Source organism: Suillus discolor (genome assembly GCF_016758755.1).
Source record: "Suillus discolor strain FC423 chromosome Unknown F5147scaffold_6, whole genome shotgun sequence".
Classification (NCBI taxonomy): domain Eukaryota; kingdom Fungi; phylum Basidiomycota; class Agaricomycetes; order Boletales; family Suillaceae; genus Suillus; species Suillus discolor.
Window position 1 is genome coordinate 794,073 of NW_024541253.1, and position 25,131 is coordinate 819,203.

At 47.4% G+C, this 25,131-nt stretch overlaps 11 protein-coding genes across 11 annotated transcripts; 8 read left to right on the forward strand and 3 right to left on the reverse strand.

Moving 5' to 3' along the window:
* The first annotated feature begins 581 nt into the window (after positions 1-581).
* F5147DRAFT_673726 (ubiquitin-conjugating enzyme/RWD-like protein) lies at positions 582-1,618 on the forward strand. Its single transcript, XM_041435765.1, has 8 exons — positions 582-729; positions 832-915; positions 967-1,015; positions 1,072-1,095; positions 1,148-1,257; positions 1,309-1,388; positions 1,450-1,470; positions 1,519-1,618. The coding sequence occupies exons 1-8, from the start codon at positions 664-666 to the stop codon at positions 1,559-1,561; spliced, it is 477 nt and encodes a 158-aa protein (XP_041297730.1). The 5' UTR covers positions 582-663; the 3' UTR covers positions 1,562-1,618.
* Positions 1,619-3,107: 1,489 nt separating this feature from the next.
* On the forward strand, positions 3,108-5,264 carry F5147DRAFT_351166 (FAD/NAD(P)-binding domain-containing protein). Its single transcript, XM_041429346.1, has 3 exons — positions 3,108-3,529; positions 3,585-3,759; positions 3,815-5,264. Exons 1-3 carry the CDS (start codon positions 3,514-3,516, stop codon positions 5,100-5,102), a joined length of 1,479 nt encoding a protein of 492 aa, XP_041297731.1. The 5' UTR covers positions 3,108-3,513; the 3' UTR covers positions 5,103-5,264.
* Position 5,265: 1 nt separating this feature from the next.
* Positions 5,266-7,247, forward strand: F5147DRAFT_350972 (cystathionine gamma-synthase). Its single transcript, XM_041429345.1, has 11 exons — positions 5,266-5,492; positions 5,540-5,667; positions 5,725-5,772; positions 5,846-6,030; positions 6,086-6,110; positions 6,167-6,266; positions 6,327-6,403; positions 6,451-6,741; positions 6,790-6,843; positions 6,898-7,008; positions 7,067-7,247. Exons 1-11 carry the CDS (start codon positions 5,390-5,392, stop codon positions 7,118-7,120), a joined length of 1,176 nt encoding a protein of 391 aa, XP_041297732.1. The 5' UTR covers positions 5,266-5,389; the 3' UTR covers positions 7,121-7,247.
* Positions 7,248-7,271: 24 nt separating this feature from the next.
* On the forward strand, positions 7,272-8,726 carry F5147DRAFT_673739 (20S proteasome subunit). The gene is made up of 7 exons (XM_041435766.1): positions 7,272-7,511; positions 7,567-7,717; positions 7,766-7,834; positions 7,884-8,026; positions 8,077-8,106; positions 8,158-8,398; positions 8,452-8,726. Exons 1-7 carry the CDS (start codon positions 7,350-7,352, stop codon positions 8,586-8,588), a joined length of 933 nt encoding a protein of 310 aa, XP_041297733.1. The 5' UTR covers positions 7,272-7,349; the 3' UTR covers positions 8,589-8,726.
* A 1-nt stretch (position 8,727) lies between these two features.
* Positions 8,728-13,228, forward strand: F5147DRAFT_673741 (phosphoinositide polyphosphatase). The gene is made up of 20 exons (XM_041435767.1): positions 8,728-9,279; positions 9,342-9,386; positions 9,435-10,061; positions 10,114-10,340; positions 10,396-10,623; positions 10,671-10,719; positions 10,770-10,903; positions 10,953-11,047; positions 11,098-11,139; positions 11,185-11,241; positions 11,296-11,392; positions 11,441-11,543; positions 11,594-11,630; positions 11,687-11,708; positions 11,767-11,780; positions 11,830-12,169; positions 12,217-12,240; positions 12,286-12,361; positions 12,410-12,893; positions 12,947-13,228. Exons 1-20 carry the CDS (start codon positions 8,901-8,903, stop codon positions 13,032-13,034), a joined length of 3,168 nt encoding a protein of 1,055 aa, XP_041297734.1. The 5' UTR covers positions 8,728-8,900; the 3' UTR covers positions 13,035-13,228.
* A 132-nt stretch (positions 13,229-13,360) lies between these two features.
* F5147DRAFT_673753 (Skp1 family, dimerization domain-containing protein) lies at positions 13,361-14,391 on the forward strand. The gene is made up of 6 exons (XM_041435768.1): positions 13,361-13,526; positions 13,580-13,641; positions 13,727-13,914; positions 13,964-14,066; positions 14,120-14,140; positions 14,190-14,391. The coding sequence occupies exons 1-6, from the start codon at positions 13,436-13,438 to the stop codon at positions 14,208-14,210; spliced, it is 486 nt and encodes a 161-aa protein (XP_041297735.1). The 5' UTR covers positions 13,361-13,435; the 3' UTR covers positions 14,211-14,391.
* Positions 14,391-16,518, forward strand: F5147DRAFT_673757 (mRNA capping enzyme). Its single transcript, XM_041435769.1, has 10 exons — positions 14,391-14,543; positions 14,599-14,661; positions 14,726-14,813; positions 14,859-14,990; positions 15,049-15,132; positions 15,186-15,265; positions 15,314-15,454; positions 15,504-15,704; positions 15,755-15,926; positions 15,977-16,518. Exons 1-10 carry the CDS (start codon positions 14,437-14,439, stop codon positions 16,196-16,198), a joined length of 1,290 nt encoding a protein of 429 aa, XP_041297736.1. The 5' UTR covers positions 14,391-14,436; the 3' UTR covers positions 16,199-16,518.
* A 354-nt stretch (positions 16,519-16,872) lies between these two features.
* Positions 16,873-17,996, reverse strand: F5147DRAFT_351374 (uncharacterized protein). The gene is made up of 2 exons (XM_041429347.1): positions 17,457-17,996; positions 16,873-17,395 (listed from the first exon to the last, which is right to left on the reverse strand). Exons 1-2 carry the CDS (start codon positions 17,811-17,813, stop codon positions 17,045-17,047), a joined length of 708 nt encoding a protein of 235 aa, XP_041297737.1. The 5' UTR covers positions 17,814-17,996; the 3' UTR covers positions 16,873-17,044.
* Positions 17,997-18,244: 248 nt separating this feature from the next.
* Positions 18,245-20,604, forward strand: F5147DRAFT_673762 (uncharacterized protein). The gene is made up of 7 exons (XM_041435770.1): positions 18,245-18,877; positions 18,936-18,964; positions 19,017-19,143; positions 19,192-19,284; positions 19,385-19,549; positions 19,591-19,869; positions 19,927-20,604. The coding sequence occupies exons 1-7, from the start codon at positions 18,638-18,640 to the stop codon at positions 20,497-20,499; spliced, it is 1,506 nt and encodes a 501-aa protein (XP_041297738.1). The 5' UTR covers positions 18,245-18,637; the 3' UTR covers positions 20,500-20,604.
* On the reverse strand, positions 20,605-22,223 carry F5147DRAFT_751138 (alpha beta-hydrolase). The gene is made up of 4 exons (XM_041440182.1): positions 21,683-22,223; positions 21,333-21,632; positions 20,789-21,277; positions 20,605-20,725 (listed from the first exon to the last, which is right to left on the reverse strand). Exons 1-4 carry the CDS (start codon positions 22,115-22,117, stop codon positions 20,675-20,677), a joined length of 1,275 nt encoding a protein of 424 aa, XP_041297739.1. The 5' UTR covers positions 22,118-22,223; the 3' UTR covers positions 20,605-20,674.
* A 995-nt stretch (positions 22,224-23,218) lies between these two features.
* On the reverse strand, positions 23,219-24,949 carry F5147DRAFT_649100 (uncharacterized protein; the record flags this gene model as incomplete). The annotated part of the gene is made up of 9 exons (XM_041433318.1): positions 23,219-23,369; positions 23,395-23,559; positions 23,772-23,815; positions 23,864-23,983; positions 24,032-24,053; positions 24,139-24,355; positions 24,569-24,647; positions 24,781-24,812; positions 24,919-24,949. 9 exons carry the CDS (start codon positions 24,947-24,949, stop codon positions 23,219-23,221), a joined length of 861 nt encoding a protein of 286 aa, XP_041297740.1.
* Between the last annotated feature and the right edge of the window lie 182 nt (positions 24,950-25,131).

The window sequence follows — 25,131 nt, forward strand, 5'->3', positions numbered from 1 at the left end:
AAGCGCATTATATCCATCAGCTGGTGGCGTACACTTCGGGAACATGAAAATTATCATCGAGAAGTACTTCGGTCTGAGTCACATGCCACATTCGATAGGGTTACGAACTTACGATGGTTTAACTTAAAGTCTTAGACTAGTTAGCATATTGAAAACTCACCAGCAACGTGCCTTGAAAATTTACGCATGCCTCTTTGCGGCCTGCACCGTGTCGAAGGATCGCGCTCAGTACACAGCGCTGATCCACCTGTCGATTGAACCTCAAGCTTCAGCATCTTATCGTGATCGACCATGAATCCGAATCACAAAATCTGTGTTTTAGTAGAATCTTCAAAGATCGCCATCAACCTTTGGTAGTTTGGTGACCATCAGAAGCGATATCACGGCGTGCGTAGTAGGGTCGTCTAGATAAAGGGTTAACATTACGTCGTGGAAGAGTTCGTCCTGCAACCGATTCAACCGAACGTGATATTGAACGTTACTTAACGTTGAACACCGTTCGTAAACGAAGTAGGCTCACGCAAGGTTCACGATTACAATTTTGTGCAGATGACTAAGCAGATCGCACCCGATCCTTTCAGGCCTGGCTCTTTCCAAGGTGTTCCTTTGGGAAACTGTTTATTGTCCCCTTGACGGTTGTCCGTACCCTATTTCTCGCCTACCATGTCTGGAATCTGTAGACCACGTCTTGCCGAGGAGCGCAAGCAATGGAGAAAGGACCATCCCTTCGTAAGTTCCCCACTTCTTCTATGCATTTGAATGAAGCCCTTTCATTTCGACTCGTTATCTTGCGCCACTTGCTCAATTGAAATATTTACTTCGATATTTTAGGGATTCTATGCGAAGCCGGTGAAAACTGCAGATGGCTCCATGAACCTCATGGAGTGGGAAGTGGGTATTCCTGGAAAGGCTGGTGTAAGTCTGAAACACAACATGCGCGTCATTTACTCATTACTACGCCAACAGACGCCTTGGGAAGGTGGTCTTTTCAAGCTTACCATGACATTCCCCGAAGGTGATTCACCTTTTGTATTTCTGGATTATCTCCACTGACTAATCATAATCGTGTAGATTATCCGTCTAAACCACCGAAGTGTACGTACAACCAAACCTGACATTCGCTTAAATATGAGTGTATGGCGCACAGGTAAATTCACGCCCCCTCTCTTTCATCCAAATGTCTACCCGTCAGGAACTGTCTGTCTTTCCATCCTTGACGAAGAAAAGTCATGGAAACCAGCAATCACCATAAAACAAGTTCGTGGAGTGTTGGTGTTCATGATATCCATCTGATTTCCATGTCATTAGATTCTCCTGGGCATTCAAGATCTTTTGGATGATCCAAATGTAAACGATCCGGCGCAAAGCGATGCCTACACCATGTTCAAGTATGTATTTTTTTCACTGGTCTATATTGCATGGGAATATCACGGTTTATGTCTGCCAAAGAAACGACAAGGTTGCCTACGAGTAAGTTATCGCGAGACATTTGAAATACCAGCTGACCGTCATCCGTAGGCGAAGAATCCGGCAGCAAGCCCGGGAGAATATACCGAAATAAAGCAATACTTATGTGTCTGTAGTTATCTCTGCAATGAGAACATCAGAATTTCAACTAGCGATGTTTACATTATGGGTCTGACTCTCCTGCTCCTGGCCTTACTGACCTTGACGGGTGCAAAGATGGCGGATTTACATAAATTACATGTGCATCCGAGGAAAGCTTTGGAAGATTCCGTGCGGTACAGGTTACCTGCACAAAAGGGATGCCCCTGATTACATAATATTTCTTGCAGATGTTCCTCTAGTCCCTTTCTGCTTGCCATCTATCATGGTCGCCGAGGCCGCCAAATATCCTATGCGAGCTGGTGAATCGGTAATTAGCCACTTAGTGACCGGTGGGAAACAGGTGATTTTCAACGACTCGCAAGACATTGTATTCACCGATTGACATGTAGTTCATCGGTCACTTCTGTCAGCTCTATTCGAGTTGCCAGTCGAAAATAATTGCCAAATCTGTCGACAGATGCGGCAATCTTTCGCGGTTCTTATCACCGTGTACTTTCACGCTTAAACTTGCAGCTGTGAGTCTCGTACCCCTTCAGATCACACCTTTGAATTCGCTAACCTCCAAGCAACCTCCGAGTGCAGCGGCAACCGTCAGCGCCACTGCCGGATCTACTAGTAGGTATGTATATTCTCACATCCAGCCTCCGCCGTAAGACGGTACTAAACCAAGGTCATTTTTCTCCCATCTCGCAGGATCTCTGACTCTCGATCGATCAATTCCGAGCGCATGCTCTGATTCATCCCCACCCAATGCAGACTATGGACGTCGGATTGAGCAATCACCGGGTTCATGAGTCGTCATGATATTTTTTCTTCCACTTAACTAAACATCACAGTAACGTGCACTTTTCACAACCTCGCAACTTTTTTGATCCGGCACTTCAAGACTTTTCAAGATCCGAATAACCCTCTTCATCTCATGCCTCATGTATATGTCCTGACCATGATCTCCACAGTACCCGAATACCTTGCGTGCCTTCCTGTCCAGGCTAAGCCAACGGACACATCTGCAAGTTCACGGGCTGTGCTTGCATTTTGATCTGAATTTCAAGGTGTTGCAATGCTCAACCCACAAGCAGTCTCACAAAACTATCTAAATTGGTGCATGTCAGTGACATGTTCTTCCGTAGCAACTGCGGACGCTTGAAACAATACACGGAGTGATCTATAACCCGAAAGATTCAGACGGAAATGAAGTGGGAGCTCAAGGAAGTGGTTTTGGTTAGCGTGAGATAGCACGACGAGAGTTTGGCGCTTAAGTGGGTTTTGTGTGGATGCGAGCATTATGGACAAGCGGACAAGTCGCAACGGTGGCGGCGCACGCTGTATGTTGGCGGTGGTGAGTAACATTTTCGCTAGGTTTACAAACCACGTTAGATCTGTCCAATTATATCGCTTTTGATCAACTGACGGAACAAGCGAGATCCACCACCACTGATGACTCGGTAGGAGAAAATAGTATAAACTACCGACTAAAGTAGTGTTATGTGCCGCGGAACGTGCCCATTTGCTAGATGGTGAATCCGGCAAATAATTTTAGCACTGTAAAAATTATCTGCGGGGTGGGTTGTTACGTACTGGCTGGGTGATGGTAAGTGGGGTGAAATGTACCAATTCTAGCACTGGCCATATGGTCTGCCATGGCCGCCCTTCTGAGTCTCCTCCAAGTCTCGTCCCACGGATTTCCTAACAGTCAATCTACTAATCCCTAGTGTCCAAGCGACCCGAACGGCTCCCGCAGCTTCCACAATCCCAGTTACATGTCGCGCTACAGCGCGGCCTCCAACACCTTACTAGCTAGACCAAGCCATAAACGACTGGGCGCCGTGCGGTAAATTTACGCATTCTTTTTATATACTTCACTCCCACATTTTGATACTCGGTGATTACGCTCGCTATAATTGCCGGACGTCTTGATATCTTCAACTGCCATATCCGCTGTCCATGGAAATACTGCCAAGTACTTTTTTCTATCGCTCTCAACTTGGTTTGGCGTTTAATTGCTTTTGTTTAAGGTATTCCTCCAGACTTACTGGGATATAATTTGCAGTGTGAGAAGCGGATATGTGTCATTGGAGCGGGAGCGGGAGGTCTTGCTGCTCTGAAAGTTGTATCAGAGTCCGCTTACTTCAAGTCAGGGAAATGGTCGGTCGTCGCGTATGAGACCCGGGAAAAGGTTGGGGGAGTATGGTGAGCTCACACTGCTTCAAAAACATCAACAGTTGCTGAGCACGATCCCGTTCAGGCTGCCTTCACCGCCGGTTGTTGACGACTACAATGCTCCTGTGACGCCTCTTTATGATTCATTAACCACGAATGTGCCTCATCCTATCATGGCATACACCAGCTACTCCTTTCCGCCAGAGACTCCTTTGTTTCCGCCAGCACATGTAGTGCAAACGTATCTCGAATCGTATGCTGCATGCTTCAATCTTATACCCCTCATCAAGTTCGATACCACAGTATTAGATGCACGATGGGAATCAACTCAGTGGATAGTAACCCTTTCGGATGGCGGACACTTTGCATATGACCACTTGATCGTCACAAATGGGCATTATCATTTACCCCGCATACCAGAACTGCCAGGGTTGGCAGATTGGATGAAGCGTAGTAGAGCCTCTCACTCTGCATGGTATAGAAAACCTGATTTTCTTGGCGACAAAATACTTGTTGTTGGAAGCGGACCCAGTGGTGACGACATCGCTGCTGAGATGTGCACAGTTTCCTCGGTGGTCATTCATTCTGTCACGCTCCCTGGCACAGAGAAGAACGACCCTGAAAATCTCATCCGGAGAGGTCGGCTTATCGAACTCAAGGCTAACGGACAAGTAGTTTTTGACGACGGCACGACGGAAGATAATATTGACTACTGTATTCTGGCAACCGGATTCCGTATGCATCTCCCCTTCTTAGAGGGAGCGTCCATGATCATCAACGACATACCACCGGACTTCCCTCCACTAATTCCCGGCAAGCTTTTCAACTCAACCTACCACGTGTTCCCCCTTGCAAAGCATTTATTTCCGCTTCAATCACCGTATCCTATCTCGTCAATCGCCTTCATGGGCTTGATCATAAGGGTCGCGCCGTTTCCACTCATGGAGGCTCAAGCGTATGCGATTGTGCGAGCGTTTTCCGATCCTTCATCTCTAGATCCTATCGCAGAAACGGTCGATATCATCACTCGCCGTGATAAAATTAAACGCGCTGGTGCTTCAACACCTCTAGCTGTCGCCAAGGCCTGGTTCCGATTCGACAGGCAAGACCAGTGGGATTATCGAGACGCGATGTATCAATTTGCGCAGGGCATGGGGTCGGGGACTCCGCTCATCAAAGTCACAGAGTGGGAGAAAGAATTATACGATCAGAAAGTGGAATTGAGGTTTGCATGGGAAGATTTGGAGAAGTCGGGAGATTCAATTGAGTGGTTGAGAGACGTCGGGAAGAATGGGGTGCAAGATTGGGTAGAGTTGATGTATCGTGTGATGGATTATGCCAGGACTCCAAAGAACTCGTTGGGAAAATTGTGATCATAGCGCAATGCGACACGCCTCTCGTGTGCAAACTAACACATATTATTACTGAGTACTAGTATTAGCTCAACTGTTATACCTCAGCATACTATTACTGTCGTACTAAAGGAATGTATCCCTCACTTCCACAAGAGATCGCATGATCACTATCAACCTCCGGCCCGCCGGGCAGCACGTCGGAATAGCACTTGACCGGTGACCTCTGAGTGAGTCACTTTCATATAAATTTTATCACCAGTAATGGCAGTAAGTACCTCACGGACATCTCATCACTACTAACTAGCATGAGTCCCCAAAGCCTGACATGCCAACTCAGCGGTACACAACTCGTTCATGGTGATCATGGACCAGGAAGTGAAGTGGCTCCTTCCATCTCTGTCACCACGAGTAAGTTCCCCGCTACTTGCTAGGGCAGCAGTTCATCATCTATGTAGCGTTCCGAAGAGCTGTGCCTTATGACGACCCTGAGAGGGTTGGAGCGATGGATCCCGAGAAACATGTCTATTCCCGTTATTCGCAAAATGTCACATCGAGAGTGGAACAGATCTTGAGTAAAGTCAATGTAGGTCCCATTGCAGCAATAATCGGAGCATGCCTTATCTATGCCTTATTTCCCTAGCAAGGACATGCAATCACCTATGCGTCAGGATTAGCTGCTGCATTTTCTGTGAGTTGCCATAACATCATGTCGATGCAGCATGCAGGTGGTTGACTAAAGTGACCCTATGTCACTTTGATAGGCGCTTGTCCACTTTAAACCCAAACGCATTGCAATTTCCGGAGGATATATGGGCTGTCACGGCTCCATATCCACTTACATCAAAGGGAGGTTTACTGATACCCCGATCATTGGCCTAGACGATGAATTCCGAGAGGGAGATCTCTGCTGGCTCGAGAGCCCCTTGAACCCTTTAGGTGAATCGAGGCAAGTCTTCGAGCTGTTTTGGTTTCAAAAAATTGATGATCTAGATCCCTGTCAGAAACATTCAATATTATGCGGACAAGGTATATTTCGAAAGAACACAGATTATCAGCAGGGGCGCTCATTTTCCGTCACTAAGATCCACGCTGTCGGAGGGAAGTTATTGATAGATTCAACCTTTGGTCCTCCGCCTCTTCAATACCCATTCAAATGGGGGGCAGACTGCGTATTTCACTCCGGTATAGTAATTTTCATCCCAAGCACGATATGATCATTGATAACATTTTGATCTGTCACAGGAACCAAGTACTTTGGAGGCCACTCAGATTTGCTCTGCGGAATTATTATCGTCAAGACCGAGGCTGAACGTACACAGGTATTTGTTATAAAATTCCCAAACCAACTGAAGCCCATTTTTGTCAGCTCTGGCACGACCGTGTGTACATGGGAAATATGATGGGGTCCCTGGAATCTTGGCTTTTATTACGATCCCTTCGAACGATGCATCTGCGCATCCCAAGGCAATCGGCAAGTGGCACGGAAATCGCACAATGGCTCAGCAGAGCCGTTGTTCCAGAGGGTCAGGAATACGATGGTATTCCTGGTGGAGTGATCACCAAAGTTTGGCACTCTAGCCTTCAGGAGACTGATGCCAATGGATTCAACCCTTCGGTACAGATGGAAGGTGGATTCAATGCCTGTTTCTCGATCTTGGTGCGTAAACGTGCACAATGCATGATTTTGTCCTCATTCGAATAAAAGCTTGCAAAGGAAGAGTATGCGAAGAAACTGCCTCACTCACTGGAGTATTTTGTGGTAAGACACTTCTATCAGGAAGCAGTGAGCGCGTTGATGACTGATATACCTCAGCCGGCAACCAGTCTTGGTGGTGTTGAGTCTTTGGTAGAGCAGCGGGTCGAGTCAGATCCGAACGAAAATCCTCTTCTTATACGCCTAAGCATTGGTGTAGAAGAAGTGACAGTGAGTCTCAGCGTGGCTTACTGGTTTTCTTTTCGTTGAGCATTCGTATCTATGTTAGGACCTGAAGGACGACTTGCGAAGGGCACTTGTGGAGATATCAAAAGGAATTTAGAGCGAATAGTGCATGGATGTCATACAACTTGTGAAACATAGCTACCCCAGGTGACAAGTCTGAAAGCTGAAATTTGGCTGGAGGTACAAACTTTGAGTCGGAAATCAGTTTAGCTGTATTATTTTCAGAAGGCTTTGCCAAACAGCAGTACACACAACTCATCATTTGGACGCGTCACAGTGATCGTAAGCCGCGTCAGCTACGTTATTACATCTTGTATTCAACTACCATGAACTCCATCTTACAGCGTTATTCGGGGCCAAATGCAGGACTTTCTAAATCAACGATAGATGAGGACAATGATTTCTCAGATGCAATGTGGGGTTCTGAGGCTGGCTTCGGTACCTTGGCAAAGGGAGTGCCAGGCTTCGTTGTCCCATCTGTTCCAGACGTGGGTCTACCATTATTGTCCTCAGTGCAATTAAAAACTCCGTGCAATCTCGCAGCCTGCCGCATTCTTGAGGCTACACACTGATGATCATGCAGACCCGTCATGCAGAATCAAGATCCAGCATGGAACAACCACGCTTGCATTTAGATTCCAAGGCGGGGTAATTGTGGCAGTCGACTCGCGTGCTACCGCTGGAAGCTACGTCGGTATGTATATATCAGGCTGCATTGTCGCTCTTCTAACACGGTCTTTAGCATCTGGAACAGTCAAGAAGGTCATTGAGATCAACCCTTACTTGTTGGGTACGATGGCTGGCGGTGCTGGTATGAAATCGACTCATTGTATTTATTAGCTTTGACGTATCCTCTCCAGCTGATTGTCAGTTCTGGGAAACATACCTCGGCATGCATTGTCGATTGCATGAACTCAGAAACCGAGAACGGATATCAGTATCAGCTGCTAGCAAGTACTTGAGCAACCTTGTGTATAGTTATAAGGGAATGGGTCTGAGCATGGTCAGTCTTCATATGCCATGTTTCCCATCAAGTCCGTTAACAGTTTTTAGGGTACGATGATCTGCGGCTGGGACAAGACCGTGAGTACCAGTGTAAATATATGGACAACCCACAACTGATTCATGTTGAAGGGTCCAGCAGTATTCTACGTTGACTCTGATGGCACGCGGTTGAAAGGCGATCTGTTCTCAGTGGGATCGGGAAGCACATTTGCCTATGGTGTCTTGGATCAGGGATATCGGTGGGATCTTACGGACGAGGAAGCACAAGAATTAGGACGGCGAAGTATCTATGCCGCCGGACACCGAGATGCGTTCTCAGGTAACACTTGCAACCTCTACCACGTGAAGGAGGATGGCTGGAAGTTCATCGGTACGTTAGCAAGTCATTTCTTTATGTTCACTGTGACTGACTTCCATGTTCAGGAAACTATGATATCACAAAGCTGCACTATGAAGGACCAGGAAATGTTGCCGGCTCACCTGGTCACGGGTACGGCTATGACCTACGTGTGGAAGGACACAGTTCGGCCAATCCTCCCGAAGCACAAGCACAGGCGTGATACTTTACTGTATATATGTGTATCCGTAGTAAAAGTCGAACGCAGTGTTTCCACCTGCCAAGCTTCATAGCGTACCTTTGGGTTGCTTTTCTCGGGGCTTGAAATCAACTCTCAATCTGACAATATGTACCTGTTCAACTTTTTGTTGTGACTTCTAAATTGGCTCAAGGCTGGGCTGCAGCTCTCACCTTTACGACGTAACGACTTAAATTTAGAAGGGTGGGTCGATATAGTAGCCACGGTGGAGTCGGGTGGACCTGACGGAGTCCTTAAGTATAACTACGGCGTGCACGACAGAAGACTTGTACAATCATGAAACGTCTGTTCCCCAAGTCATCCAAGAATGCGACTCCGAGTTCTGCCAAATATTCTGCTCCTGAGCCGCCAATGGCTGGTCGTACGGCGACAGCACTCCCCGCGGCTACCACTGTTGGTCTGCAACCGAACTATGTCGTTCCTCCAGTTCCACACCCCAATCCTCACGAGCACATTACGTTGCTTGCATCGGAGGATGGTCTGCTCATGCGTCCGCACTGCGCAGGACTGCCTTACCCCGTGTCATATGTTCGCGTGTCATGGGGCAAGACAACACACATAGCAGAACTGCCCAGCGATCGTGGAAGGCCTTCTGTTGATTGGAAAGAGGGTGTGGTCATCTATGGGATTGTGGGCTTAATGACCTTGTTCAATGGTAACAAGACTTCGTTATCTGTTCAATCGTGATTAAATCAAAACTGAATACTCTCCGGCTAGCCTCATACCTCTTGGTCATAACGTCTCGATCTGACGTCGGGCAATGTGAGCGACTTCTATCTTCGAACATAGTAAAACTCACATGAAACTCAGTGTTTGATGCCTCACACCTGATTTATGGGGTGAAAAGTGTTGTATCCATACCCCTCGTGAAGGACCGTGCCAAATCAATCCTTTCGCGCATGGCATCTCGTAACACGTCTGTAAACAGATCCTCCCTTCTTGTGAGCAATGCAGACGATCTCCAGGTCCCTGATGAAGGGACCTCGGGGGAGCCTCGCGTGAAATTTGCAGACGAGGAGGAAGTGAAGATCCTGACTCCACGCGATCAAGTGGAATTCTCCGTTAATAACACCGGTCGACCTGCCTCACCTGTATCATCCGGTGCTTCAACTCCTGCTTCCGATGTGTCGATGACCCATTCTCCTGTATCGACGATTGCAAATCGCATGTCGTTCTGGGGCCGTCTATCGAAGCGCGCATCGAGCACATCCGAAGGAGCAGACGTAGGGGAGTCTCTCCTCGATGAGCGAGAGTTGTTTGATTCCATAATACACGATGCTGAGGGAGTACCTGACAAGGTGATCAGTTCCATCATAGCTGCAACTGCACCACCACCGGATAGCTCAGAGGAGCGTAACTCTGAGCTCGAGGCACGCATTATACGCGGATGTCTCAGAGAATTCACGAAAGGCGACATGTACTTCGCTCTACATTTTGGTGAGTGCACGCATCATCGCCCGCCAGACATGCAAGTCATCACTTTCTTCAGACATCACAAGATCTTTGCAACACAAACATGAGCAATTCACCAAGATGCATACTCAAAACAAGCTACTTTCGGAACTGGATGCTCTTCCGAAAGATACGAATGTTAACCCACTAGACGACAAAGTGGACGCTCTTTTCGAGCCATCTGTTATATTACCATTGTGGAGACGGGTCGACCGTCATTTTTGGTGGAATGAATGGTTATCCAAGCCATTTATGGACGCTGGTGTAAATGCCTTGCATCAAACATTCGTTTAGCATTGACTGATCGATCCAATCTCAGCTTCACTCTTATGTGACACCGATAATGCAGGGATATATTCAGATCTCCTCGTTTGATCAACCCAAAGATACCTCCGCCATGCAAGATGATTCAGCGGAGCCCGTTGATTACATAGTTATCTCGCGACGCTCCAGAGATAGGGCCGGTTTGCGATATCAACGCAGGGGTGTGGACGACGAGGCTAATGTAGCTAATTTTGTGGAAACGGAAGTAATCATGAGAGTTCAGGTGAGCAGCTCAGTTTCTACTATTCCGCTGAGTTTGAGGCTCCTCAGAGGAACGGAATAAGCAACGTTTTTAGCCATGTGCAAATTCGAGGCTCAAGTAAGCAGTTGTTTGTTGAAAACGCAATGCATTGCATGACCCGTTCCAAGTTCCGCTATTTTGGACGCAATCAGGTTACAGTATGAAGCCACCTCCTGTCCTTGCACCCGAAAGAAGCCCTGCGCAGAATTTGGACGCCATCAAACGCCATTTCCGTCGTGCTGTCCCTGTGTATGGTCCACATGTAGGGTTCGCAATCGATATCTAATATCACGTCATTCACCTTTCCTTAGACCATTGTTAATCTTGCAGAACAACATGGGAAGGAGGGAATGATTACAAATGCGTATCGTGAATATGCAACTAAATTGGATGTGAAGGATGTTCGGTAAGTTCACAACGACAAATTCTGATGACAGAACTCGAATGTTGTTACAGATACTGCGAATTCGATTTCCACCGCGAAACGAGGGGACTGAAGTTAGTATCATTTGCTTACGGATAACGCGTTCCTGATATTAGCAGGTACGAAAACATTTCCAAGCTCATCAATCAACTCGAACGTGTGTTTGAAAAACAAGGGTACGAATATTCTGTCATCCGACTTTCTTCGACATTACGAGCTCAATAAAATAGGTTCTTCTGGGTTTCGAACAACATGCTCCTATCAAAACAGAAGGGTGTATTCAGGGTTAATTGTATTGATTGTTTAGACCGCACTAACGTTGTCCAAGTGAGCCGTAGGTCCCGCCCCTGTTCCCCTTTCTAACATCAGCCACAGTCTGCCTTTGCAAGGCATGTGATGAGCATGCAGCTTGAGGCTGTAGGACTTCTGAGTCCTCCCCAAAGTGGAAAGTCGGGAGTGGAGGTTATTTTTAATGATGGTTAGTGGCTGTCGTTCTTTTTGATAACGGAATAACAGAGAGTTGCATAGTCTGGGCCAACAATGGTGATGCGATCAGTCGCGCATAGTAGGTGTAAAACGATTTGTCGGAAAGCTTGCTCTTACCTTAGTCCTCTCCTGAAGTGCTGGTACATCTGCCTTGAAGGTAAGTGTTTGATTCACTTCTAAAACCTAACTCGAATGAGCTGACTGTCTATCGGTAGGGTGATTTTACCAGGTCAGCTAATCCTTCCCTGTATCTTTTTACTATTAACTGGATAAGTCAGGACTGGGAAGCGAGACTTGGGGGGTATGCTCAACGATGGTGTAAACTCCCTTGCTAGAATGTACAGCGCGACCTTCAGCGACTGGTTTTGTCAAGCTATCATCGACTTTATGCTTGGCTACAGGACTCTCTCTGTTTTCGAAGAATTTCTCATCAAGTTACAGTCGACTGATCCTAGAGAACTCATTCGTTTGTCAAGGATCAGAGCAGAAGCTATAGCAACTTCTGTCGCTCGCGTATTATCTGAAGGCGAAACTTTGATATCTGGGTGGACGATCTTCAGCCCGGAGCAATTGAATGTCAAATTCGACGATCGATTTGAGGAGAAAGTGTTACTCTTAGTGAGCATCAGTCATGATTTTTCAGCATTGTTCTGACCATGAGCTAGAGTGCCCGCGCTCTGTACATTGTCGTACGTCGTCCAATAACACGTTAGAAATATCTGACTGTCCCAAAGAGCTATGACTACAGCTTGGAGAAGACCAAGATGTATATCTGCGTCCCTTTGGATGCGATCGCACGACTCGAGAAAGGTCACGTTGGTTTTTGTTGACAGGTCAGGTAGCTCAATTGTCAGATAGGCGCTTATATCATATCTCCTCTGGAAGAGGCGAGCAGGGATCCAGTGCAGAACGCTGGCTTTTCGATTTACTGGCATGCCAGCAATAAAATCAGCATGCGCATGACGAGTTATTCAATCAGAAACTGTCCGGAAGACGCCCTGACGAGGTCACCGCCAGCGGTATCGGTCAATAGTTCCACTCAGTACAAGCCGACGCTACCACGTCGCGAGCCAACGAAGACCGCCAACCTATCAGGGATAATGTCTAAAGTTTCGGAGAACGCGGCTGGTGCGACCAACGTCTGTTCTGCAGCTTTCAAAGCCCTCCCAGTAGACCCTGCTCGAGTTAGAAGTGGATCTAGCACTGGATATGCAGAGCCTGCAGATGATCTCGCGGGAGCGACTACTTGCAAGCAAGTCGTTGACATGATGGTAGACAGCATTAAGCGAGCTTGTGAGGATGCAGGAAATTCTCCTGTTATCATGGATCGCGATGTAGTCAGGTGGGTAACGCGCCAAGAATGCTTCTATGATATAATACTCATTTCAAGAGCAGTCTCACTGAAGCTCAAAAGATGACCAGTATCTATGCTAAAATGGAATATGGCGTCAAACGGTTAATTTGGTTGGGAGGTTTGGTGTAGTAAGGCGAGGTTTTTAGTTTTATGTAATGATTTACTTCGTGGGCTCTTCGCCTATTAACACAATGGCAACAGCCCTGAGACCGGTCTGCCGTCACTACAAAGCAAACCACTTGGTTCTTGTCCAATGGGTCCAAGCCATGTGGTGGACACTACCTACAATAAGACCTTCAATCCAATAGCAACACAATGACAACAAACGGACTGAGACCGATCCACTCTGCAGTCAGGACAGAATCATAATAGACGTAGTTATTTAATAATTTATATAATTTCTCTCCATAAAATAATGACGGGCAACTTATATAAGCGTTACGGACGACTTGCAAGTCCCCCCAATATTGTCACAAGTCCTACAAGCTTCTTTGTTACCACAGTCACCACTTCACTGCATCTATATCAACATGGTTCATCTCGTCACTTCCGATAATGTGGAGTTCGTAGTCGACAAGGAGGTCGTCGAGCGCAGTGTTCTCATTAAGAACATGCTTGAAGGTACTCTTCTTTTTATCTTTGCCGTCCATAGGAGTAATTTTGATCTTTCTCAGATGTTGGAGAGACCGATCAATCTATACCCTTGGCTAACGTTTCCTCGGCCGTACTGAGGAAGGTAAGCATTTAAGATATTTACTGATCAAACGTTTTCTTTGCTCTATAGCTAGACAGCCACGTGCTCACACTCCACTATTGCACAGGTCATAGAGTACTGCGAACACCACAGGGGTGAACCCTTGCCTAGCGCAGACGCCGACCAGAATCAGGATGAGACCCGCAAGCGGACAACCGACATCAGTGAATGGGACCAGAAGTTCATAACTGTTGACCAAGAGATGTTGTTCGAGATCATCCTCGCTGCAAATTATCTCGATATCAAGTCGCTGCTGTGAGTCACAAAGATGATAGTCATAATGCTCGCTCTTACCGCCTTCAAGCGATGTCGGATGCAAAACGGTTGCTAACATGATCAAGGGAAAGACCCCTGACGAAATTCGTCGTCTCTTTAACATCGTCAATGACTTCACTCCGGAGGAGGAGGTATGTTTTGTTTGTCTCTTCCACTACTACCACCAGCTAAATTTTGATCAAAGGCGCAAATCAAAAAAGAGAACGTAAGTCCCAACTATCTAATTCTTATAAATCATCTCAAGTCTTCTTCAGGAATGGGCAGAAGACCGATGAGAGATCAGTTCGTAGAGTTTACTGTACCAGCTATATTTCTATCGTCGTGTCATTACCAGTTTCCATCGTATTACAGTTCGATTTGTCCTCGTAGTTTTCAAGTTCCTATGGAACAATAATTTTACGCAGCGTGCCACAAAGGCTGGCATGTGCTTACATAAAGTCACAACTACTTTCACAAGTCAAACGTACTTGAGTGAATTTTGTCCTCCTTTCTGTCTCGTTTATGCCACGGATCCCAACTATACCAGGAGCTGTCATTTCGCCACGCTCTGAACAAGACCGGTGGTTGAAGGGTCATGTAGCGAGACTTTGCCACCTGGATCATGAGCGGTACAGTGCCCAACTGACATATGGTCGAGAAGTTCATAACCTTGTTTGTCCTTAGATTTCCTGGTAGTCAACCAGTTAGTTTTGCATTGGAGCATTTGCAACAGCTGGAACATCGCGAGTGAGTAGCAGACTTTGTCAGTATGAAAATCAGTCTGCCGACACCTCTCATTTGTTCTGGCCAGTTACTGGGTGTGCGAGAAGTCTGATGGTGTTCGCGTCCTTTTCTTCCTCCAAACAGACCTTACATCAGGCACTCAAGCAGTTTACCTTGTGCGCGTCCTTCTTGGCCTCTATACACCCCTTGACGTTACCTAGATCGACAGACATAATGATTATTACGAGGTTCCAGGATTCTGGTTTCCTCATCACGAACGACGGAAGGAGCCTTTGAGAGATACCATTGTCGATGGAGAGCTCGTCATTGATGTAGACCCTCGCACCAAAAAAGTAAGCCAGAATTGCAACACCGTTCGACGCTTCTGTTAAAATGTCACATTTTCCTCAGGAGACATTGCGGTTTCTCGCGTTTGACTGCCTTGTGGTTGATGCGCAGAATGTCATGTCGCGAACATTGGACAAACGATATGGTGTATGTACTTCATATCCTCAGCCCATAGATCTAGGTGTTAATTGAGTTTGTAGCGTCTCAAAGAATGGTTTTTCAAACCCTTCTCAATGATGATGCAAGAATTCCCTCACATGGCTGCTAGCCAGGCTTTTGAGTGCGTGATCTGACTTGGAAGTATGACTGTTTCTAATACGTTTATTAGCATCAAGGTCAAGAATATCAGCTTCTCCTATGGCGTTGAGGAAGTGTTCCAGGTAGTCATTCCAGCACTACACCATGGCAATGACGGTCTCATTTATACCTGCGTGGAGACGCCATACGCGTCAGGTACTGATCCAAACATGTGAGTCTGTTAGCCATGGTTATGGGACGATACTAATTTCAATTCCAAGACTGAAGTGGAAACCTCCTTCCGAGAACTCCATTGATTTCAAGCTCGTGTTACGGTTCCCAGCATCAAAAAGTAATCTATCGAAGCCAGACTATCACGCGAAACCATTCTTCGCACTTCATGTGTACTGTGGCGATGAACAAGGACGACCGAAATACGAACCTTACGATGAACTCTTTGTTGACGATGATGAGTGGGAGATGTAAGGACTTTCGCCCAATACTTGTTGCAGCTGACGGATGAATCTGCCAGGATGAAGTCATCAGGCGAACAAATTGATGACAGGATTGTCGAAGTTCACTGGGATCCTGTTACTTCTCATTGGCGCAAGATGCGCTTCAGGGACGATAAACCCAATGGCAACTATCGGACGGTAGTTGAGAGTATCATCCAAAGCATTGCTGATGGAGTTGAGAAGGATGTGGTATGCCGTTTATGCGCTGCTCGGGAATCATGTGCTTAATTTCAATTCAGCTCCTCGAGCGCTCTGCGGTAATAAGACATGCCTGGAAAGCGCGCGCTCGGCCGCAGCAGCCCTCTCAGAGAGGGCCGGACACTGCCACACGAATGCCATCAAACGGGCCCTCAGTAGGGCATGCCCCACCGCCAAATGTTCCATTAAAATATGGCCCTCTCGCCACTTCGCGTTGGAGCAGGGTGTCCGGGCCCCCAATATTTGCTGGCATGCAACGTTGACCCAACTCACGCATCGGATCGCACTCTATCATGATAAGCAACCGGAATTACAAACCATTTGTACGTCCATCGGGTTGTTATCGCCTGTCGCACCCACCCTCCATCAGATCGCCCGTGAAACAACTGAGTGACATCTCGGTTGTTGTTCCGGGGATGCATCTCGCCGGATATGGACATGTGGAGGAATCGGCTCTACACAATAGCTGACCTCGCTTGATACCCAAAGAATGGAACGCCTTTCGATCTGGCACTATCAATCTGTTTCACTTGATACATTCGTACAGGGTCTTGTTTCGATATCAAAAACATGAAATGTACAAAGTCTGGGGTGACTGCAAGTACACTAAGTCGTAAGTTGAAACGTCGTGACGGGTCGTTAAATCACAGCCAATATGGATTCGGATGGAAAGCATTTTGGGAACAAGATCGGTGGAAAGCAGGCACGGACGCATGTCTAGTCGTTACAGATGGTGACGGAGATAGGGAAGCAACAAGTACGTAGCGCTTTTGATTTTGACGCCATTATGAGCGCGAGAACGGAGAGAATATGTGGGAGCGTAAAAGGCGTTGCTTAGGCGTAAATCGTAAAGCTCTGGAACAGCAGGCAAAAAACAGCTTTCCACTGGAGAGGTAAAAACAAGCCTCATGTGCCCAGTCTGAAAAGCCTCGGAGATATACGCGTGAAATTACAAACTGTGGATGGTATGCAAAAGATGCGATAAAAATGAGGTTGAAATGGATGAAATCTGGAACGGAGAGTTATGGGGTGGCGTCTGCCGGCGGCGGCGGCGGCGAGGATGTAGATCCAGAACGGATGGGATTTAAGAGCGAGAAATTGATGAGAACTCATTGGAAGATGTTCTGGTCGAGTGAGAAGGAAGAGGCTCCGTCGGAAAAGTGATGAACATCATCTCCGAAGTCACGACACTCTGCGAAAGTGTAGGAGCGCAGTCCGAAGAGCGCGAATGAAGTCCGGGAGATGACGCCTATAGCAGGTAGCGCAAATTCGGAAGGAAGTTCGAGATTATGGGAAGTAACATCTGCATCAATCATACTGAAGCGAATGCTCTCCAAAGGAGCTTCGGGCATCTCGGGAGTGGACTCGAGGGACGAAACCGAGGAGTCACGGCCGTGTCTCCTGCCGGTGGGAGAGTGAGGGGCTATGGAGAGTGCAGCAAATTGACTCATAGTAATAGACTAGATAGTGATATCGACGGTCAGACACCATCATTATCGATAGATAGTATCAAGGTCTTACCTGGGCGAAGTCTATGGGGGGAAGGTCGTGCAACATGAGCGGGGGCGTCTGTGGACTATTTGAAGAGCCCGACAGGGTAATGGCGCCGCCCGCGGAGACATACATGCTGTCTTGTACTTCCTGATCTGGTTCAACCTGGTCCTGGGTCGCATCAAGGTCACGTTGTCCATCAGAAACCCGCCACCACTCAATGTCCGCGAGGACCCTACGTTCAGTCGCTTCCGAGTCAGAGGAACGACGAGAACCATGACCTGCAACACGCGTACGAGCGTTATTTACACTACCATTTGATAGTGAAGTTGGGTATGGGTTCGAGCGAACTGACAGAGATGAAAAAGAACGACGAAGGGAAGGCATTGAATGGGTGCAGTGATGTGACTACGAGTTGAAGGACCTTCCGACCAGAGATTTTAGGACCAGGAGCTGCCTGCCGCAGAGCCCACTGGACGATAGCGAGGATGAGGAAGACAAAGATTGTGGGAAACTAAATATTCAGGGTTTTATAATTTCGGATAAATCATTTAAATGTGACCAGGGGACTGATGTGAAGAGTGAGCGTCATGAACTTTTGTGAATGTCTGAAGTGGTTCACAAGAAGACGCTCGCTGGCAGCCGTCATCAAGGCACTTATGACAACTATTTACATACTACTAACGGTACTATACTGACTCTAGCTAGTGACTATAGTTACCTACCTATATGTGTGGACTGCGCAGTGTGCACGTTTTCAATCTTTACTTAGTGAACAGGCCCAAGAAGGGCATAGGCAGAATCATCTTCACGACGAATGTTTGATACGATCATTTAGGCGCGCAACTGTCAGTTCTCACACAGCCTGCTCACGTACCCTTTGATAACGATTCGAGAGACCTGCCAAACCTCGTCTAGTACCGGGCGCCAAGTGAATCACTCATTCCCGGCAATCGAATACTCGTGCAGAGCTCGTGCACGTCTTTTTCGGCCCCCTCTTCGTAGCGTATTCGTCACAGGACCGGCTTCATGCACTTAATTCCCGTCCCTTGCTTGCTGTTTCCGTACGTCGGAGCGCATAGGCAAGAGGCATTGTATTGAACCGCCGGCTAAGTCGCAATAGTCGGATCTCAAGCGTGTCTTCGGTACTTATACCCTAGCGGCTCGTGCTGCACATCCCCACAGTCATCTACCCACCCATACTGCTAACGATGTGCACCGTCTACTATGGTCCGGTCATTAACCCGCAATCACTCACTGACTACCTTGCTCTTCCTCAGTGTTTAATCTGCGTATCTCCACAGGGTAACATCGAATGGCTAGTTGAGGATGTAGACAGCACAAAGCTCAATGATGTCCTCTCGCAGCATGATTATGCCCCTTCTGATATCACTCTCATTTGTTTGGATGATGGGGAATTCCTCATGCCTGGCTTGGTTGATACCCATGCGGTCCGTCCAGCACCTTACCAGAGCGTTCATATCTTGACCCATTCGTTTGTATCTGTAGCATGCTTGTCAAGTCCCTAACCTCGGCGTGTAAGCATTCTGATTCTATTATGTCCGTCCTCTCCTTATGCGCATCATTCAGTGGTGGGGAGTTAGAACTCCTGCAATGGCTCGACAATTACACGTTTCCGACGGAAGCTAGGTTCAAGAACGTCGAATATGCCGAACGCACTTATCCTCATGTCGTACGACGCATAGTCAACTCGGGTGTAAGCGATCGGTTCATGCGCTTAATCATCACGTTGACGCTGAATTAGACAACGACATGCTGTTATTACGGTAGTTTGCATCTAGAAGCAACCAAGGTTCTAGCCAGTCTCGTCCACACTGCGGGTGAGTTTACTCTTGTCGTATCCGAACTACTAGCTGAGACGATGGAACAGGTCAAAGAGCGTTTGTCGGAGTACGTATCCTTCTAGAAAACTACAACCAAATTCTAATTGCTTTCAGAAATGCAATATGAATCGGAATTGTCCACCTAATTACATCGAACCGTCTGTCAAAGAGTCTGTCGACACCACCTTGGCTTTAATCAGCTACATCGAAGAGCTACCGAAATCTGTTAGCGGCGAGACATTGCTACATCCCATCCTTACCCCGCGTTTCGCTGTTCATGTACCGAGGAACTCTTGACGCGTCTCGGCGAAGTCGCGCAGAGCAACCCAGAGCTTGCCATCCAGACTCACATCTCTGAGAACAAATCCGAGGTTGAACTGGTTAAAAGCCTGTTCAAGACTAACAGTTACGCAGAGACGTATGACAAGTTCCATTTACTTCGCAAGAACACCGTTTTGGCACACGGCGTCCAACTCACCGAGGATGAAATGGTGCTTATCGCTAAACGTGGCTCGGGGGTAGCACATTGCCCGACAAGCAACTTCTATTTAAGCAGTGGCATGGCCAGAGTCGGCATGCTCCTGGATCATGGTGTAAAGGTAGGTTTTCCGTTTCCCAATAACTGATTGCTATAACTGACGTTTCTATTCGATCAGGTTGGATTGGGCACAGATGTCTCTGGCGGCTACTCCCCGTCGATACTAGCTGAGATCCAGCACGCCAGCATCGCATCCAAGATGCTCGCTATACAAGCTGTCGATAACAAGAAATGCAAGTGCAACGGAGGCCACTCGAAGTCATCGTCATCAGGCTCGGAAGACACCCATTCGCGCGGTCGTCATGGTCACAAGCACCACGAATATCAAGGTGATGAGAAGCAGCCTGGACGGTTCACCAATCAAAAACTATCTATTGCTACCCTTTTGTACCTCGCTACTCTCGGTGGGGCGGAAGTCTGTTGTCTACAGGACCGCATCGGCTCGTTTGAGCAGGGAAAGGCGTTCGATGCTCTCCTTGTGAGCGTCCGAGAAGACGATACGGGAAACCCTGCGGTATGGGGCTACAATCCTGACCGCGACTTGACCCATGGTGTCACCGCGCAGAGCGCGGACAACAGCTTGATAGAATGGTTGGAACGTTTCTTGTTCTGTGGGGATGACAGGAACATCAAGAAGGTGATCGTACAAGGAAGGACGATTGGTGGACGGGATTACCATCCGTTACGGTAAATACTCATTAGAAGCGAGCTCGGATGCATAACTTGGATGGTATACCTACATGGCTATAGCAGTAATATACAACAGTCCCTTGGAGACTCTCTTGTGCTCTCGCCAGTGGTGATCGATGATCCTTGATACGTAAGAATACAAAGCATGATAGATACAGCGGCTGGTGATATATATATTATCCATCCTTATCCTTCTTGTAATCTCCAAATTCCCATTTAAAACAGTCCTATGAACATGAACAAGGTGTCAGTTGAATGAAACATAACGAAAGTACTCCCAGAACACTAACCACGCAGTCCTCTTCTTCGCGGGCGACAGGTACATCCCATTCATTCCCGTCCTCATCCGGCCAACCGTCCTGTAGGTCCAGAACTTCTAGAATGACTTCCTTAATGACATGCTTACGCAAGTCAACATGCCACCCCAGTTTCTGAACAGTATCATACACGATACTCTTTCCCAAATGACATCTCGTTTCAAGAGCATACCCACCCTGAGCGCATGGCGAAGCAATACCAGTACACGCTCCCTGAGGTATCGGATCGGCATTATGGTATACATGTGTGATAGGCACCGGAGGTCGAGAAGAACCTCCGATGGGGGGCGGAAGTGGGAGGTGAAGACGATTCGCTGCCATCCTTTCACCAGGGGCCTCGAATGCGACAGCTGGTAATCCAAAAGTGGAACCAAGGAGAGAAGCAAGACTTCCTCCGAGACTATGACCCACAAGCCATATGTCAGCGAAAGGGTATAGAAATATCACATCTTTCACGAGTTTCTGGGGATGCGAGGATGTTAATCATTGTGGTGGTCCATGCGGGTGATCGACTTACGACGCCCGTGGAATAAAAGAGGCTGTCCTGTATGAGAGCTTTGGACAAACATGTGTCGTCGCATCGTTGATGTAGGGCTGACCAGGAATAGCAGTCGCAGACTGTAGAGAATGTCCATGAAAAATCAACGCGGGCGCAACAGCACGAGAAGAGTAGATTATCGTTGAGTTTATCTTTCTTTGATGTAGGTCCCTGAAGCGTGGTTCCTTTGATTGAGAGTACGACTGTAGACCTGTCTCTAGAAGTGAAAACATGGCCACGGAATCCGTCTTCGTCGTTATCCCACCCGAATGGAAAGCTCTGGAAGGGTTGTTAAAAAGTGAGCATAAGTAGTAGGAAGACGCACTCACAGTATTGACGTCCCAGGATGAATCGAGGTCGTACCAGTTCTTGTGGCCTGGAAGTTGGTACGCATTGGCAGTCATGCGTGCCAATTGTGAGAGGGTATGCCTGTCTTCTATGTCTGGTCCTGAGACTACCTTCTGTTCCCATTCAATGGGCTCAGTCTCGGCATGAAGAAGTGACCGTAACCGAGCGTGCTTGTGAGCATCGAGAGATTTCGGGCGGTAGACAGTTATTGGTCGGGTCTTTAGAGAGATTGCGGGTGGCTCAGACGGCGGTGTAGGATATGCAGCAGTGAGAGGGAGTTGACCTTCTGCAACAGGAAGAACGAATTGATTGTCGAGATCGAAGTTGATCCGGTTTGGGACGACAGTTGCGTCGGAGGCGATAACAACTTGAAGGATGTGAAGGAGAGTTGTGATATGCAACAGATCAGAATACATGTTACCACCAAATATTGTGATAAATCATCGAGAGGGTGTCGGTGGGTACTTAAGACAGTGACTCCTACTCCTGCTTTGCTCTGCCGAAGTACTGTGTCAATGTAGTCAGAGACCTTAAGGTACACGACATAAATGGCTCAGAGGCTGTTCAAGCAACCACGTGGACCGCTAATGGCTTTATCTGATCATCTCGCTAGAACTAGCCGCTGGGCATTGCCAGTGGTATTAACGTCGTGTTTAGTCAATTAGTCAAAGACGATGTCACTACATTTCGTTGATACTTTTGGGATAGTAGAATTATTTATCCACCCGTCCTTCTTTGATCCGCCCGTCAAAGACGCTGTCGATGATACTTTTTGGGCCAGTATTTGATAGTACTAGGGCTATTTGTCCACCCGCCCTTCTTTGATCCGCCCACGACCACGATCATAGTGCTTCCGTCCGAGATCGAATAACTGTGTTATACCAGCGGAGGCCAACCATGTGAATGCGGGGGTAATTCTCATACTACGATGTTGGAATGAGCGGCGGAGGTAGTAGATGGATAAGGCTCGAAGAAGCAAACTGCTTGCAAGCCATCGAGGTCTCCAAAACCTGCTGTGGACGTGTACGATGTACCTGCCAACCATAGGGTTACTGCCCCCACTGTTTATTAGAGTTCTGTTGCTCAGAAAAGTCCTGCTGGCACAAGATGAGCTGGATTCGACCTTGAGGGGCCTACTAACGGCATGTATCCGGAGGTTGAACAAGGCAGCCCATGCTGGGTGCCCCAATCGACACATGATTACGTTCAACCTTATGGATGATAAGAGCGCGAGTATCGAAGATCACGGTAAGCTGCATGACAGATACGCCGGTTATGCCACTGTGTTCCAATGTCCATCGAGTTCCCGAAGCGAAGGACTGAATTTGTGCTGCTCAGGTTGCTGGGTTTGACAAGTCAAGGGTCAGAGGAAGGGTCGGATGACCTTCTGTGGCAACAAATGCATCTATGTTGATAACAGGGTTGTCAACTTGTCCTTTCCCGAGGTTTCTAATCTTTATGGTGTGTCCCGTACATCAGGTTAAAAGCCCAGAAGATCCGTTGCTGTTTGCGCGGCATCATGATGTTGCTGCAGGTACAGATCTTCTGAACTTTTTCCCGTCGATGAATACCGCAACGATTCCGTGACTCCTGTCCAGATCACCAAACCACTCGATACCAGTGCCCACGAACGTCATCCGGCGGTGTAGCAGCTCCTTTCTCATCGGTCTGACGCAGGGTCATCGTAACGTACATATTGTCAAAGGAGTTGAACCGAGAACCAGTGAAATGGATGAGCGGAGATGATGAATCGTAGCTGTTACTCCTGGCGGGACGTAATAGGGTTGGAATAAACCTGGTGTGAATCTGTCCCTGAAGGAGTCTGACCATTCCCGGACTCCTTACCCCAGGCGAATGTCTAAAGCAAAGGAACAAAGATAGTGCAGCAATCATAACAAAGGGTTTATGATTTAGCAAAGATAAGGAGTGTGAAGCAGTCAGCGTTGCGGTGGCGTCCTTGAGATGGATGGACAAGTGAGACGCGACGCGCTCGCGCGACGTTTGAAAATTAAGTTATGCATTGTGCAGCGAAACTACGTCCTTGCCGGAATTTAACATTCCATACTATACAAGGATTCCCGTGCTACACGCAGCTGCCATATGTGCACATGCTCCTGCAAAACAATCGAAATCATGTCCGTTCTTGTATCAGAGTCACCTACAAGTTTAGCGTAGAATTCTCGAACGTCAAGAATGAGGCGTGGACCCAGTACAAACATCTGCACCACAGCGATAATGACAGAACTGCCAGAATATATGACAACTCCCATGGAATTTGAGTCCTATAAAAATTATGAATAGCAGTCACATGCAGCGAACGATCCGCATACCGCGATTGCTGAAGCAAAAAAACTGAAGTTCAAGCAAGATGCAACAAAAAAGCTAGTTCGTGCGGAGCTTCAGCGGCAAAGATAACCAAGTCAAATTATGAGTTTACCTTCCAAAGTAAAGCACGTGTGATTTTATCAACTCTGAGACAATCCACAAAGGTAGATGTGCCGAATTGTCACGGAATTTTTTTACAGCAATCCAGACGGCAAGACACAGTGCGAAGACCTCACATGCAGTGTTGAGTATATAGATCACCAATACCAAATTTGGGTCACCCTTGGAGCTGTGAGTGCACTGATAGGTACCGGAGAGAATGAGCTCCTCTATTCGTCGGGTCAGCCTGATTATTTGATATATAACTAGAACTTGCCTCCTGAAGTATTGCTGAAACCTATTGCAGAAGTGATGTTGACAGTCAGGAAGATTGCGATGAGAAAGATTTCTCGATCCTTGATACAGGGCATATAACCGAACAATCATGATGGCTAGCGATACGTCAGTCAATATCACTGAGGTATTGCAGCTGAGTCACTCACCACCCAGAATGGGAGTCACGATCACATTTGCAGAATTTAGTGTGAAGTTGGTAATATTGCCTGAAACGCCCGTTCGATGCTTCGTAGAACCAGACACTCGAAAGGAACTTACACCTGTTACAGTCACTATTTTGCAACAATCCGGTCGAGAATGTCGCTCACTCCTTGTACGTTTAGGACAGTAATAACAGAGATCAGCGCAGAACACTCACTACATCTGTCTGCGAGACTGATGGAAGGTTCCCTGTATGCCGTCAGTTAGAGAGGCCAACCACACCATATGCAAGGGTTCATACAATGAGGATGGGATAAAATCTATGCACAAACGTTACGGTAAACGTCAAACACACTAACGCTGTGTATTTTGACTCCATCGCACATCGCACAATAGGCAACTGCCACCAATGTAAGCTGGTCCTCTACAAGATGCGGAGTACGAGAGAAGTAGGCCGCCAATGTTGTAGAACTATAAGAAAAATGACATGGATTAGGGGAAAATGCTAGACTCCAGTGAGTTTGCCTCTACCGTATGTAGGGTTTCTGTCGTAGTATGTTCTCAAGTC